Source organism: Vanessa atalanta, chromosome 22, assembly GCF_905147765.1.
Source record: "Vanessa atalanta chromosome 22, ilVanAtal1.2, whole genome shotgun sequence".
Taxonomy (NCBI): Eukaryota; Metazoa; Arthropoda; class Insecta; order Lepidoptera; family Nymphalidae; genus Vanessa; species Vanessa atalanta.
The window spans coordinates 4,009,133-4,025,563 of NC_061892.1; the positions used below are offsets into that span (position 1 = coordinate 4,009,133).

The window sequence follows — 16,431 nt, forward strand, 5'->3', positions numbered from 1 at the left end:
TCTACCGAGTAGAACCGGCAAGAGACTTTGTAGTTTTAGTCTTTTCCAACATTTGAAATACTAAAGTTTTGTCAATGAGTATTAGCTCCACGCTTTGTTATCATCTATATAATTTTGTATGAAATAATTTTATGCTTTATTTATTAAAGTCTTTTAATAAACGACTTGAATTATAACTGATGAATCGAGTTGAATATCAATCTCAAATCTTAACATACGTAATAATTTTTAAAAAGGGGAACTTTAATTGAATTTCGTCTTTCTATTTAGGAAAATGTAACTAATATTTGTCCCAGTATCTAAATAATGTTTTTGTATTAACAAGAATAGTAAATTTTGAATCTTATGTTTACAACAAATCTGAGTGCATGACTAGTAAATAGTATACTATGGTACAATGTAGTACCTACATATTTTTATGTGGAATTCAATAAGCTTAAACTGCCACAAAGAAATATTTATTTTTGAATAAAATCTAGTGCATTCATATTAAATAAAACAACGAACACCTCTATAAAACGTTTTAAATATTATAACTTTGTTTTATATTGACCATAACCATAGTTATTAATATTAAACACCCTTATTCACTAAGATTACAAGTTTCCCAAACTTCCTATTCAACAAAACAGGTTATTTTAAAAAAATCTAATAAACTTAGCAAATTTCTTTAAAGTTTAACTGCTTTTAGACATTAATTGCACCCGCGGGGTGAAGTGCTGAAAGGGAAAATGTAAATTAAAAAGGCGAAAAAGCAATTTAAAGAACAATAACGAAGCAAGCGGTGATTATATGAAATAACGTGACGTCATAGCTAATTTAAATTTAAAAAAGTTTTTAAAGATTAAAAAAAATGTTTCATAAAATTATCGAGCGTTCTTATAATAGCCACACAATTAACAGAAATTTAGTATTCCATAGAGATTTTTATTTTAATTTAAACTTTTTAGTATCGAAATGAGTTATGAAAGTTGATTAAGCTATTACATTTTAAAGCGAAAATATCTTTATCAAATATCCAATATCAAGTCTGTACGTAAATTTTAAGTACAACTGATATTCAATTCAGAGTTGTACTAAAACATAATCCTAAATAAAAAAATATTGAACAACATCACATACATTACTCTGATCCCAATGTAAGTAGCTAAAGCACTTGTGTTATGGAAATCAGAAGTAACGACGGTACCACAAACACCAAGACCCAAGACAACATAGAAAAGTAATGAACTTTTTCTACATCGACTCGGCCGGGAATTGAACCGGGGACCTCGGAGTGGCGTACCCATGAAAACCGGTGTACACACTACTCGACCACGGAGGTCGTCAAATATTAAAGACATAAATATAAAAACTAAAAATATAAAAACTAAAAATAAAATAACGTTATTTTCAAATAACGAAATAGGAAGATAAAGTTATTTTCTATTCAAATGCAGGAATGAAATATAATTTTAAATAGATAGAAGTTTTAAACAACCTCCTTCCCTGGTGTCTTGGAAGAGTGGAATCGAGAAGGGCCCGTTTCCAGCGCCGTTGAAAGCTGCTATTGAAACTGAATACCTGTTTGAGATATTCAATTAAAACTTACAATATTGATTTCTCAAATAAGGTATATAATACATATTTTCTGTATTTTGTTTGAAGTCAGTCTTGATCTTTACTTACATTAACAATTAATTTTAATGTTGAGTTATACGATAAACTACTTTTTTCTCTCCCATCGGATTATGAAAATAAATGAAAAGAGTAAGCACTTGTGTTTGTGCATGTACATATGTGAACTATATGTGCTGTGCATTTGGCTAGGTTTGATTGAGAATAGCCATCGTGGTCGAAATTGGTCATGATGACGTCATCATCTTCATACAATTAATCATCTTTATACAGAGTGAGTTCGCTTACTTATTATATTACTCAAACTTTCTTTTTATTTTTCAGAATGAAAAAAAATGCAGGGATACGTTAAAATATAAGCTGTCATCATGGTAAATTTTTGTAAAATTCAATCAGTAGTTTTCACATGTACAAACATACGGTTTATTCTTGTTCAAACTCTTCGGAGAAATACTATTACTTAATAATATTTACATTAATATTATAGTAACTCACCTGACGCCTTTTAATAAACCGGTGATGATCGATTCTTGTTTGGAATAAAGTGATAATGTTTTGATTATTTTATCATTATTTTCTTGATTTTCTGCGAACAAAAACATCTTGTGAGTAATATATATAGACAAAATAATAAAGACCTCGTGCAGTTGACTAAACTAGACGTCGAGTAGGTACCTAGTTATTTCGGCTAGTCAACCTCTTTACGTCGCGAGCGCGCGCGCTCATGTATATGTGTGTGGGTGTGTGTATTCTTTATGTTTGCTTATGTGTGTAAATAAACCAGTGGCTTATGGAATTATACATATATAAGTACTGAAATTGTATAAGCATAATTTTAATATCAGAGTCGTTAAGTTATAAAAGCAAAACTTAATGGTCGTATGTTAAACTCTTATTGGACTATTTTGAACACTGAATAAGCTGTGGTTTAAAAGTATGGTCTATAGCACGCGCAGACACAATTAAGACACCACGGATGTAAATTCTGTGCGTGTTATTTATCGTTGCCTAAAAGTAACGATTGTGTTCCACTAAATTTTAGAATGCAGAATATTTTGCAGAATGCTTCGTCTGAAGTGACATTATTATATAAAACAATATGTTATAAGTACTTGTATTCTTAAATATCATACCGCTAACAATGGCGGGATGTCATAGAACTAAAACCAACCCTACATTCCACTTGTCTTTGAAAAGCTCTTAAGCCGTGAACAAGTATATTCTTATAACCCTTTGTAACTGAACTTGAATTAGCTAAATATAATATGAACTGAGTTAGTATAAAGGAAAGAAGTAAAATCTCATAAAACTAATACCGAATACGAAAACAGGACAGTTCTAAAATGGTTATATAAAGATTAGCGATATTAATTAAGGAAAACTGTATTTAAAACAGACTCTGTCTACGAATAAAATAATTGGGCTGAAATTAGTTATAGATTTAAAACGTTATCAGTAGAATTGAGTTTTGAATATTGTGTTGTATTTGCGTAAATTATATTTTACTTCTTGACATGCGTAAGTGTTTTAATGAGTCTAACTTCACGACGGCAAATTTAGATTGCACGTGTTATAATCGTATTTAAAGTAAAAGTAACAGCTTTTAAATGTTGCAATGGTAGGCGAAAATTTCCTTCCTATTTGAAGAGAAGATTTGGACATTTCATCACGCTGCTCTAATACGGTTAGTAGATACATATTTGACATATTAACACATTCATAACTTTCCTCACGACGCGGTTGAATTATAAGACAAATTAAGCATAAGAAAATTCTGTTACGTTTTCTGCCTTCAACCCATAACCATTGGTCAAGATTCACAGCTTCTGTTTTCTTTCTTAGATTAAGAGTGCCAGTCCAGTTACATTTCATTATTTTACGAAATAACTTACAATATGAACCAAGCATGTGTTGATTACTTGCATCGGTGGACGTAATAAGCACCTACTGTTTTTCAAACTACCGACCGGTTTCAATTTCGTACAGCTGTGAACTACAAAGATTGCATTGTTCCTTTGTTCGAAATTTAAAGTACGATGCTGTTATGTAAAATTCCATTGGTTAAATCTATATTCGGAAACGAACGAATGAGCTGATTGAACAGCATTATACGGTAGAAAATTGAGTATTGAACAGCATTAGACGGTAGATTCGGTCCAATGAGTAATGGGTTATTAATTGAAGAACTAGTGCCATAATCAAAGAAATAATTATTAAAATAAGCTTACCAGTAATTCCGCTTATTTGTGGCACAGCCCTCAGTCGGTATCCTAGTATGAGGCCGTTGTGTGCGTCTGCGGGCGGCGGCAGCCATCTTGCTCTCAACTCTCCAGGGGTGTCGGTTTGCTCCAGTTGAACTCCGAGAGGCGGTGAGGATGGAGCTATAGGAACAATTTGCAAACATTATATGCTTATCAAATAATTGAAAAGATTATTTAAGTTTCTTGCTGGTATTGCTTTGTGTATGCCAATTTCGATAGGTACCAACTATTCATCGAATATTCTACCGCCAAACACCAGTACTTAGTATTGTTGTGATTTGGTTGAAAGGTGAGAGCATTTGTGTAACTACAGGCATAAGGGACATAACATCTTAGTTCCCATGGTTGGTTGCGTATTGTTGTGGTGACCACGGATGGTGACCGTAACTATTATATGAAAATAAACAATAAGAAAGAAAGACATTTATATATAAAAGTATTTATAGTTACATTCTTTGTTAACTTATATATAAATTGAAGGCGAAGTGTACCAGTACAGTTGCTGTTTAAGTTGAGAAAGTCTTGCTTAAAGTATTTACTGTATATTTTCAAATATAAAATACCAATCAGTAGGCTTCCTGCGGAAGTTATGGAAGTTGATGGAAACGGTGACGTTTCGTTGATTCCATTCCACACATGTTGTATTTCAAAACGATCCAATACAGGGTATATAGAAAATTAACTAGAGAACTTTGTTTTATTTATATTTTTATTCATTTTTAAATATTCACATTTATTATTATTTAGTGCGTAAATTGGAACGGCTTTGTTTAAAACAATTGACTGTTTTTTTATTATAATACCTTCCAGTAAGGTTTTAAATTAATTGTCATGTTGTTAATTATTTTTTAATTGTTTAAAATATTTAATAATTGTATGTAAATACACGGCTGCATTACTATTTAATTATAATTCATTATCTTATTAACTGCGTCTTTGTAATACGGTCTCGAATTCCACTAACGATGCTTACGCTAAGAGGTTAGTTTAAATAAGTGCATATATGCTGTTGAAAATACACTATAATGATATAATTCTCCTTTGACCGATTAAATTAATTTTAAATCTACTTGGTGGTAGGGCTTTGGGGAAGATATTCTACCGTCAAACAGCTTTACTCAGTATTATTGTGTTCCGGTTTGAAAGGTGAGTGAGCCAGTATACCTACAAGCACAAGGGACATAACACCTTATTTCCCAAGGTTGGTGGCGCATTGGTGTGTGTTGGTTAATATTTCTTATAGCGCCGTTGTCTTTAGGTGGTGGTGACCACTTATCATCAGGTGGCCCATGTGCTCGTCGGCCTACCTATATCATAAAAAATGAATTATGCGATGAATCAGAATATTTATGATATTTAATTGAAGGTAATTAATGTTTTATATTTTTCCTCTAAAAGATTTTCGATAGTCGATTGTTTATTAATTATAAATTATTAAAAAAAAATAATTCGATTATATCAACAATGAATGTTAACAAACTTCAAAATTCCAAAGAATATTATCTGTGTTTATTTAAAGGCTATTATTTTATTTGTTTATAAAATTAATATATTTAGAGGTAGAGGCTTTGTGCAAGTCATACCTTTGGTTAAATAGTATTCACTTCATATATTCTACCGCTAAACAACGATACTTAGTAGGTATTGTTGTGTTCCGGTTTGAAGGGTGAGTGAGCCAGTGTAACTACAGGTACAAGGGACATTAAATCTTAGTTTACAAGGTTGGTGGCGCATTGGAATGGAATAGTGAATATTTCTGACAGCGCCAATGTCTACGGGCGGACAAATGTACCTGATGTTAATAGTCACCCCATTTACCATCAGGTGGCAACTATCTCATAAAAAAAATCAACCGAAAGCGTCACTCTGATTCGGGGATTCTCCAACCTATTGAACATTTGCAAAATAAACTCTGACCTGGTACAGATGGCATTAAAAATGCCTCATGCACGCTCTTGTTCTATAAATTATAGCTCACACGAGAGCAATGAGTCGATAATTGCAGAGCAATTACATATAAATGAGAAGGTTTTGTAATGTTTAAAAGCTTAATTACTGTTGTTTTTCTTTAATTTATTTTGAAACTCGTAAGTAAATGACCAAAATAATAGTATGTCACTTTTGAAGATAAACACATAGGCACTGTAGAAGTAGAAGACAGAGTTGTACATACTGTACGGATGACACCGCTCTGTATCAAAATGGAGTCAGCCAAACCTGGTGCGCCAATAAACTGCAAGTGCACCATCTAAATGGCAATACACGGAATATACTCAGGAGCATGGAGATGAAGCACTGGAGCGAGGATTGAATTTGATAAGTGAAGTTCTCCAAGAAACGTTTGGTCTCTTGCGTCCATGGAGGCATTTGCCGATAATGCTTTTAATGTAAGTTTCGACTGAGAGTGTCAATTTCAATCATAAGGCAGAAAAGATATTGGGTCATCTGGTAAGAATACCATATAGTGGGTAGAATATAGAAGAAAAACACGTATTGATTGACAAATGAAAACCAACACCGGCTTAGAAAAAAAAAATAGCCTGACCTAAGAAGTAATGGCGAAAAAAAATCAGCGGGTTCGTTTTTTTGTCAATTCGTAATTGTTTACATTTATTCAATATGACAAAGTCAAGAGGTGAACATTTAAATCCCAAGGTATGCTTTCATTAGTCAACAACCATCTCATATATTAAGAGCGATTTTTGTCCCAGTGATTTTGGGACGATAGTTGCACTTAAAAAATGGTTATGGTCTCATTTTGAAGAACTCCAGCGGTAGATGTGCAGAAAAATAAAGACAGAGATTCTTGATTGCAATTCAATAAATTGTTACGATTTAAAAAAAAATGTAGAGAGAAGAAGTTATAATGGCCGGTTTTAGAGAACTAATGTATTCGACATTCAAATTTTCATTTAAAAAAGATTTCATCAGTTTACAATGAAATGAAATAAAAAAAGCTGTCATAGGTTTTGAAATACTTAAAAAATCTTTTGAACAAACGCGAAGTATCGCGGGCGACCCACTAGTCATTTTTTATGCTTTAAGCCCTAGTTTAGTAGCGTAACAAGCAACCCCTGTTAGTATTAATAATATTGAAATGTTTGACATCCGGATCATGATAATTAATTGAACCTATAAAAAAATATGTCAAAATATCAAAATTGATTGTTATTGAAAATAAATAGAAACACACAGTTTCGCGAATGGAGTAAACATATTGTTGACGTGTATGTAGTACACACACACAAAGAAGCAACACTGTATTTATAGTATACGCGTCATAGTCATTATTATATCAGGGAGTAGGGAGTGGTCTTGCCCCCCCAGTACGCACCAATAGATGTTGCATATGAAAATTTAGGACCTTAGATAAGTATTGATAAATTATGTTACAACATTGAAATGTAGAAAAAATCTTATGCACCTTAGTTTGTAGAGTCTGGATTATTTAATATCCGAGATTAGAAACATGGACAACCACGTCTATTTGTAAATTTCAAATCGTAGTAAACAAATTTTAAATCCAACGTCGTTAGTGTTTAATCTCTTCGCTTGTGGCAGTTAAGATAAATTACTTGTTTTAATGACACCTAGTTTGTCAGTTACGTCGCACCAACACACAGAGAACTGTGGGGAATCGTTTTCATTCTGTAGCAAGTTTCGAGTTTGTAAAGTCCAGACATGTTAGCTTTGTTCTTTTCTGGACTCCCTGATGACGAAATTTCATGATGATTGGTCGAGAAGTTAAGACGTAAAAACGTAACAAATAAACTCACATACTCATTACTAATATCAGTTAGATATGTACGTAGTATATAAAATACGGCGATGGCACGTTTTTGTGGCGAGCGACGTGCCATGAGAAACACTAGACAAGAACGTAAAGCTATCGTAGGATAGTTGTACCATCTAACTAAACTTATAGTCGTACTTATAATCGTATATACGACGTCAGACAGAAAGCAAGTGTGTGGCGTGATTTGAGAGCGAAGCGTGCCGATTATCGTTTATAAGTGCTTTGACAACACGAGAACAAGGCAGACATATTAAATTAATTTTACGTATTCACTACAAAAAATACCACGAGCATTAGCAAAATCGACCACAAATATTCATCTTTATGTTCAAGGGCGTCTGAGTTACAATTTTTAAACGAATACAAGACGCTTAACAAAAATATGGTGTCTTATAAAATTTTAATACATCTGTATTTTCCTTTATTTAATTTACTACAGTAACAAAAACTCAATTACGAATGTTATTCGAAATTCCTCGTAAAACAATATCCAAGTTATTATAGAGCAAATTGATCAGAGCATTTTAATAAAACGTTTTGAATGATATTCAATTAACAGAAAAAACTTCATCACTTTTTAATTAAATTTCATGAATCTTCAAGATAATGAAATTTAGTTAAGTAAAATTGTCTAGCGCGTTATAGACATACTCTTTACACGAGTATACTTCAAGATCTCGTACAGGGAATTTACTTAAGGAAAAGTTTTAAGGCCGGCAACGCATCTGCAAGCCCCCTGGTGTTGCAGATGTCCAACGGCAGTGGTAGTCACTTTCCATCAGGTGAGCCTCCTGTTCGTTTGCCACCTAACTCATAAAAAAAACCTGGTCTGTCGACTGAAATTCTGCCAAAAGCAGTGGAACAGCTTTGTCAAAAAATCTGGAAATCATACATTTCACAAGTGAGGAATCCTATCGGGACATTTATTATAGTATACATATTTTAAGTTCCAACGATATTCCTTCAAGGACACTGAGGTTTAATTTGAAACAGGACGAGCTCGTGAGCATTGAACTTCACAAAGTTGTTCTGTTGCCTAACAAATACCACAGTCTACGCAATTATATTTGATTTTTGTCAGTATGTCTATCCAAAGGTACAGTGTTAGACCTTCTAAGTTTCGTACATTGATTGTACAAAAAAAGCTGTTGACGAAGTCACTGTGACATATTTGCAGAGGAAAGGAACAAAAAAACGCGAGAGCTTATACTTTTGTGAATAATTATCTAAAGCTCTATGTGTTTATTAAATATATGTTAACCGAAAGTCAGGCATCAACTGTGTCGGTTTTTTTTTTTGTTAAAACGTTTGTTTATCTTTTGAGAAAAGCTGTTGTGGCGAAATCACTCGGGAGTACATAATCCTATTTTTTTAATTAACTCATATTATTATATATATTCGCATATCTTACCTTCTTCGGTGGTAGTAAATCTAACGGGTGTTGAGTATGAACTGAGGTCGGCTTGGTTCCCGCCCGCGACTTTTGCTATGTAACCCGTAGCTGGTTGTAGATCTTCAATGTCGATGGAGTGACGTATTTCGTCCAACCTTTTGTACAATATTGTAAAAAAATACAGTCGATAGTTTAAAATTTCCAAAGATAAATTATAATCTAATTATATTTAAAATATCAAGTATACTTTAAGTAAACATATTTTAATAAATAGTCAATTTAATTTTCGTTTTGTAGAATGTTGCCAGTTAGCTAGATGCATGTTATTAACAATAAATACTTTAATACTTATGAGATTCAGTCGATACTTTGTACAACACGTTATTGAACGAAAAAACACGAAAGCATTAAATCTCAAGTCGAATATTAAAACTAGATTTAAATCAATACTAAATATATATTTAACACCGCTATCCAAATCTAAATTGTTTACATATACCAAACATAGACAAGAACATAATGTAGATTTTACCTCTAACTGAAGGGAAGGGCAATGATTACTTTATTAAATATTATATTCTGAATAGCTAGGATATATTATATTATGTTTATAATAGTGTGTGTGTGTGGGTGTCCCGATATATCAGTCGCGTTTACAGTTCGACAAAAATGTACCCAACATTTTTAGGGTCGTTTGACGTTAATAATTTGTTTAGTCTACTCTTTAACAGGCGGACTACTTAGTACAAAATCTGTTGATTAAAACTGGTAGCTCCTGATATAGTCGCGTTTAGACACATAAAATCTACGAAATCGATACACTTTAATGATACTATGCATGTTTTATGTACAATAAAAATAAGTTCTACATGAACATCAATAACATTGCCGTTTCATAAAAAAAAATTATTTGTAAAAAATACATTGGTCAAGAAGGCATATTATTCGATACAAGATTATATAGATGATAAAAAATCGTCGAGTTAATGCTTGTTGACTTCCAGGCAGGAGACATAACATACATTTATAATTATTTAACTAACATGACTGTATTTTTAAATGTTGAAAATAAGTAACTGAGTTTCTTGCCGGTTTTTCTCGGTAGAATCTACATTCCGAAACGGTGGTAGCTTTACTTAAAATAGTATTTTAAATGACGAATCAAAAGTGCTTGTAAAAGCCTACTTGAATAAAGTATATTTTGATTTAGATTTTTTGATTGATTAAATACACTTAGTTTTATTAAATTTGCAATTGTATGGTATATATGGGATATAATGAGAGTAATTGTAATACCAACCTTGTAACATTAATAGTCCTCGCGGTCGTCCATGACACTCTGAGAGAGTTGGCGACCTGAACGCTGTAGAACTGCGCGAGCGACCGGGACGAGTCGCGCCACGAGAGCTTCACCGAACGACTGCGGATCGAGTCCACCGACAGATCTGACGGCGGGACTGGAGGCTCTATCGTAAAAACATATTAGTCGGTAAGACTAACAAAAAGATTTCAAAGAAAACAGTCATTGCAGGCACACAGTAATCCTACTAATTTGGATGGATCGATGTTTGATACACAGCCACGCCAGAATGACTGAACGGATCTAAACGAAATTCACAACGACAGAAATAATTTGTGCATATATTGAAAGCTTTTAAATTGTCATGAATTATGAAACTGTGATAAAGCTTAGTACATACATACTCATTATATATTTTTATTGTTTTGTGTAAACGCAATATTTTATTAAATTAAGATATGTTAAGAGAGAATAACTTTGATAAGGGTTGTACCAATAATAATAATTTTGCTGTATTATATTTGCGAGTACGATGTTAATGATTATGTCAAACATAAAAAATAAAAACTAAATAAAATTAAACTAAAAATTATTTACTTCAACTATGAAAAGAGTTTGCGTTATGTTTTTGGATTTTTTCATTTAAGTAAATAAAAATATATTTTACAAAAAGTACAGCAAGTTTTTTTTAAATAGTACTAACTTTTTATACATTTTATTGTTCAAGCACTAAACTTTTAAAAGAATGATTAAATGGTACTTAAAAATGCTATAAATTAAAAAACATTTTTCTTTTCGCTCGAAAAACGCATGTGGGTACTGACCCGTTGACTGACAACGGAATAACCACTAAAAACCAGCATTTTCACCTGCGACTTCGCTCGCTTTTTAGGGATTGGTTGTCACATATTAAAATTGTAATTATGTGTCTCTCTAATGTATAAACTGTATTATTGTAAAGTTTCATTAAAATCCCTTCAGTAGTTTTTGCTGGAAAGAGTAACAAACATCCATACATACAAACTTTCGCCTTTATAATACTATTGAATTTGAAAATAAAATAAAATATTGTGTCATGTTAAATTTTATCATGAAATTAGACAATAAAACGGTATTTAATTACAAAATAATTTAAAATATAAAACATGGATTAATTTTACAACAAATTAAATAACGTTCAATTATATACATATAAACTTTTAAGTACTGTATTTATTGTGGAACTTCAAGCATCAATCTGATCGCTGTTGATAATGCGAATTTGGCTACAAATTATATTTATCATTTATAATAATTATATTTAATATTATTTCAACATCAAACGGGATCAAATATTGACTACGATGATTTTTATTTATTTCTATTTCTGATATTTTAAGTTCAATACAAAATAAATAAATATGGCGTAACTTACGTAATATAGTTAAATGTACGCTGAAAACATCAGCTCCAAAGGGATTGCCAGCCTTGCATTGGTATAACGCTCCATCACTCGTTTCTGTTTGAAGCAGTTCTAATATACTAGCCATTCCGTCGTCTGTTTTAGCTTCAGATATTTTAACTCTAAAAAAAAATTTAAAATTTCATTTTTTTGAAAATATCGTATGTTCGATACTTTTCCGAATTATTATTAATGTAAATGTACTTCATGATAACGTCTAGACTCTTGTTTGTATTTATATGGATTACGGTTCCAAATGTGTTATCCTCAGAGCTAAGATGTCTCAGTGATTTGACCACGAGATGCTAACTTAGGATTTCTCGCGATGTCACCCAAACTTGTGTAACACAATTACTTTTGAATTAAAATTTGCTCATATCGTTAAGTCGCATTGGAGCGCTATCTTGGATCGCCTGTGTCAGTAGTGGGATATTGTATTATAATATAGCTTTAATACTCAAAATGCTTCATTAAAAAAGTCCATATGACGCTGATCGTCATATGGACTTTATTTGTAAGTACTAAGACGAAATAGTCCTCGAATAAATTTATAAAAAAAATCAAGGAGGACAAATCGACGTGATAATACCTTACCTTTGCGTCAAAGGATTAATCGGTTTCCCGTTTCTCGTCCACATGATCCTTATAGGGTCATCTCCCTTGGCTTGGCATTCTATTGTTACATGCTGACCCAATTTCGCTGTTAAATTCCTTGATACTATGTCAAATGTTACCGGTTCTGAAAAAAAACTTTTTTTTAATCGAAGTTATTTTTCGATTAAAATAAAAAAAAAAAAAGATAGAAATGTTACATTTTTTTTGCAAACACCATTTAAGTGCTGCATTAAAATTAAATTCAATAGAAAAGTCTGTACTATATGTTGATGTATTGAATGATGAATGAATTTAAATGAACTCATTTTAAATTCGTATTGACATTAAACATGTATATAATTTTAACAACTGAGAAACAAACAATATTTTCTCTGACATCAGACCTGTCGCCATTATTTAAGATTAAAGAAAGCATGATTTTCAAAAGTTTCAGCAAACAATCGATAACTTCTACAGAATATAAATATTTTAATTTTAAAGTAATCAAAAATTTTGACATACCAGGTTATTAACCGATTTGAAAACAGAACAAATTCAATTAATTTGTTTTTGATTTTGGTCTATGAACCGATTCTGATATTTGCGTTTGTTTCACTATACCTCAAAGGTAATCCCATCACAATTCCATAGTAATAACTGAGTGATTTCATAATGATAAGACATTGTTAAGTCTGTATATATTTTTTAAGAAAAAACTAATTGATAGCTGATCGACGAAAACTAAAGCAAAAATTGCCACTTACTAACAAAATTGACACTCTGTTTAAAATTGTACTTACTGTTGACAGATATCCAAATAGTTTTGCTAAGTGCTTCCCCGACACCGTTTTCAACATGACAAGTGTAAAGACCGGCGTCTGATAGGGCGACGGAATCGAATATTAGAGATCCATTAGATAGACTCAATACTCCACCACCAGCTACTTCTAGAACCGGCCGCCATGTTTCCGATATCACTAAAATTTTAAGAATCCTCAACAATTTTATGAACGATCGAAGTCAGTGATGTGTTTTCGTCTCGTCCGTATGAGGTGCGATTCCTAGTTTATAAGGCAATAGATGGATTGCTTTGATTATGGAATTGAGCACAAAGATGATTCATGAGAGGCCGTCTGGATTGGTACCATTAACACATCACATATTTTGACGATACATAACAATACTTTGTATTATTTTGTTTCGGTTTAAAAGGTGAGTGAGCCAGTGTAACCAGTGGAACATTGTACATAACATCTTTTCTGAGAACATAACAGTTCTTAAGATTGATGGCGCATTGGCAATGTAATGGACGGTTTATTAACCAGTGTGCCTTTGTCTACGTGCGATAGTGACCACTTACCATCAGGTGGCCCATTTGCCAGGATGCTACCTATTTAACGTTATAAATTATAATATTCGAATATTGGTCAAAATAAAATCTGCGACCTAGTAGTGTAGATATAATTGGGTGTGATTATTTATACAAAACCAATATGTTAATTTGAATTAAACTTTTATAAAACTGTAAATTAAGTCGCTCATTTGGAAGTCATTTTAATTGATTATTATAATAATGATTATTAACTTTAATTGCGTTGAATTAATTAGGACAAATATTTTATACCGACAATTTTGGCTAAAATTTTATAGTATTATTGTTTCCGGAAACTTCAATTTCGGGAAAAATAAGACCAATATAAATTGAAAATCCAAATCGAAGTATAATTTATTGAAATATTCTTTATCGACCTTTTTTGAATTGGTAATTTTACAGGATTCAATGAAATGTAAAGTTACCATTGGTATCTGTATGTATTATTCTAGCTTAATTAGCTAAATGTAAATTTTTATATAATATCTTACCGTCTTTCTTTAACCAATGTGTTTGTGGCTGTGGGTATCCATTAGCACTGCAGGATACGTGACCGTTCCTTCCCAGAAGTAGAGACGAATTCTGAGGTTCTTCGTTCCACTTCGGCGCAACTTTCGAACAAATAATTGATTTAATATTCGTATCATGGGAATCTTAACTGTTGTTGGACATTGAGTTTCTCGGTCCAGATATTATCTGTTGTATTTGTCTTGTATACTATATATAATATTATTTCGCTAAGTTTAGTCTTCCTTGAAGATGACCTTCAGATAACATAATCATGAGTATGGACGTTTATAACTTATTATATGTTTATAACGTTATATAACTCTTGTATTGATAATGTTGTAATTGCAAGCATAAGGGATATAACATCTGTTTGGTCGCAATTTTATACTGTTAGAAGTATTTATACTTCTTAGTACAATGACCGACGGTGATCACTTACTATTCCTGGATATAGTGTAGGACAATTGAGTGGAATACTGGTATGTTTCATCCACTCGTCTATCATACTAAGAAAATATGACTACATCCAAAATATTGAACAATTTGTTATAAGAGATATTACGAACTTAAACGTAACAATAAATATATTTTATTGGATACCAAACAATGTGTAAACGTATTATTGTTATGAAAGCCATCGCATTCATAGAAATGTTGGATAATGGATATAAGATCGAAAAAGTAAAAAGGAGTACCGTCAATAATAAACATATAAGTATTGATAAAATTTAATGAATATGTGGTAAACAATAATATCTACAAGAAGACAGGATACGACAGTCTCTAATAACTTGTGAAAATTCTTTGTTTGTTAGTTTGTCTGTCTTTCATCTTAAATAGTGGAATCGAGGCGATTTTTCTCGCAAGGACACTCGTAGTGATGAGGATGTCGCCCTGACCGATTTTGGTCACGACGGAAATCAAGGAAGATCAGCCAACTACGCAGGACATAATAATACACAAGTGTGTTCACAAACACAGCTGCGCTCTTTATTGCCTCACTCTTTTAATCCGATGCAATGGAATATCCGATACGACGGAAAGAGTTAGGGCGCAGGACCAACGGTGCACTCCTGTGCTTTCCTAGGCCCGTGCCTAGGAGTGTACACAGTTCCAACCAGACTACGAGTTGTTACTGAGAATTATTCGATAGAAAAATTCTCGGTCTATTTTGGGGTATGAAACCAGAAACTCGGGATATCCAGCCATAAAACCAACGAAGCAGTCAGATTAACAAGGCAGTCGGAACAACGAGTCAGTTAATTACACTCGTATATGAGCCGTGATTTAGGCAACTAGCCCGGAAAAACTACCCAAACTTTCATCTAAAAAAAAGACATTTCAAAAGTTTCCAGAAGTTTCAGATAAAAACTACTAATTAATAATTTATTTAATAAATATCATGAATATACTCGACATTATCACGTCAGTAGGTATATTTGTTAATAATATAATAATTAATTTAAAACAAAGCATATCTGGTGTCGTCTAGGAATAAAAAAATACCTTTGATATACAAGTTGACGGTTCTGTTGACTTTAGCGACGTGGTTTGCCGCAACACATGTGTAAGTACCGCAGTGTTCCAAAGAGACATTCTTGATGATGAGTACACTGAATACTTCCAGGCTCCTCTCGACGATCTGTAACATACCCCACAAAGACATTCCGTGCTTTAATAACTAAATAGTTACCATACGTTACGGAATATGCGCTTAAACGCTTTGCGAGGAGTTTGTTTGAAACTTTTGTTACCTTACAGTTTTAGTAAAATGTGACTTTTAAATTAAAAATTCTATTCAGCTTTTTCTTTTTATTTTCTGTTCCATGTTATTTGGCTATTATTATTATTGCTGCTATTGAAATAGAATTAAAAGTTCTTCGAAACAGATTTATTCAAAAATTAATTTTGCTATGTTGGATTTTTATAAGTTCATTTGTAAAATTTACTTTCCAACTTAGGTTGGGAGAAAAAGTTGGATTCCAACATTGGGAGGATAGGAAATTAGTTCAGTATCGAAACTGCGAAGTTGTTTCCGATTTTTATTTTGACAAAAACTCATGCATTTATGCTCTTTTTTTATATGTAATCGTAATATACATCAGTATCTGGTCGTTTTTAAGTTAGAAATTTTACTTTATTTTGCC

General features: G+C 32.2%; 1 protein-coding gene across 1 annotated transcript in view; it reads right to left on the reverse strand.

The window, feature by feature from the left end:
• LOC125072689 (Down syndrome cell adhesion molecule-like protein Dscam2) overlaps positions 1-16,431 on the reverse strand; it is a 97,252-nt gene that overhangs the window by 39,139 nt on the left and 41,682 nt on the right. The window contains exons 9-18 of the mRNA XM_047683354.1: positions 15,791-15,926; positions 14,266-14,385; positions 13,203-13,379; positions 12,403-12,547; positions 11,782-11,930; positions 10,368-10,533; positions 9,086-9,222; positions 3,846-3,998; positions 2,113-2,203; positions 1,481-1,563 (exon numbers count right to left, since the gene is read on the reverse strand). Coding sequence (XP_047539310.1) covers positions 1,481-1,563; positions 2,113-2,203; positions 3,846-3,998; positions 9,086-9,222; positions 10,368-10,533; positions 11,782-11,930; positions 12,403-12,547; positions 13,203-13,379; positions 14,266-14,385; positions 15,791-15,926 — 1,357 coding nt within the window. The remainder of the gene's footprint in view (positions 1-1,480; positions 1,564-2,112; positions 2,204-3,845; positions 3,999-9,085; positions 9,223-10,367; positions 10,534-11,781; positions 11,931-12,402; positions 12,548-13,202; positions 13,380-14,265; positions 14,386-15,790; positions 15,927-16,431) is intronic.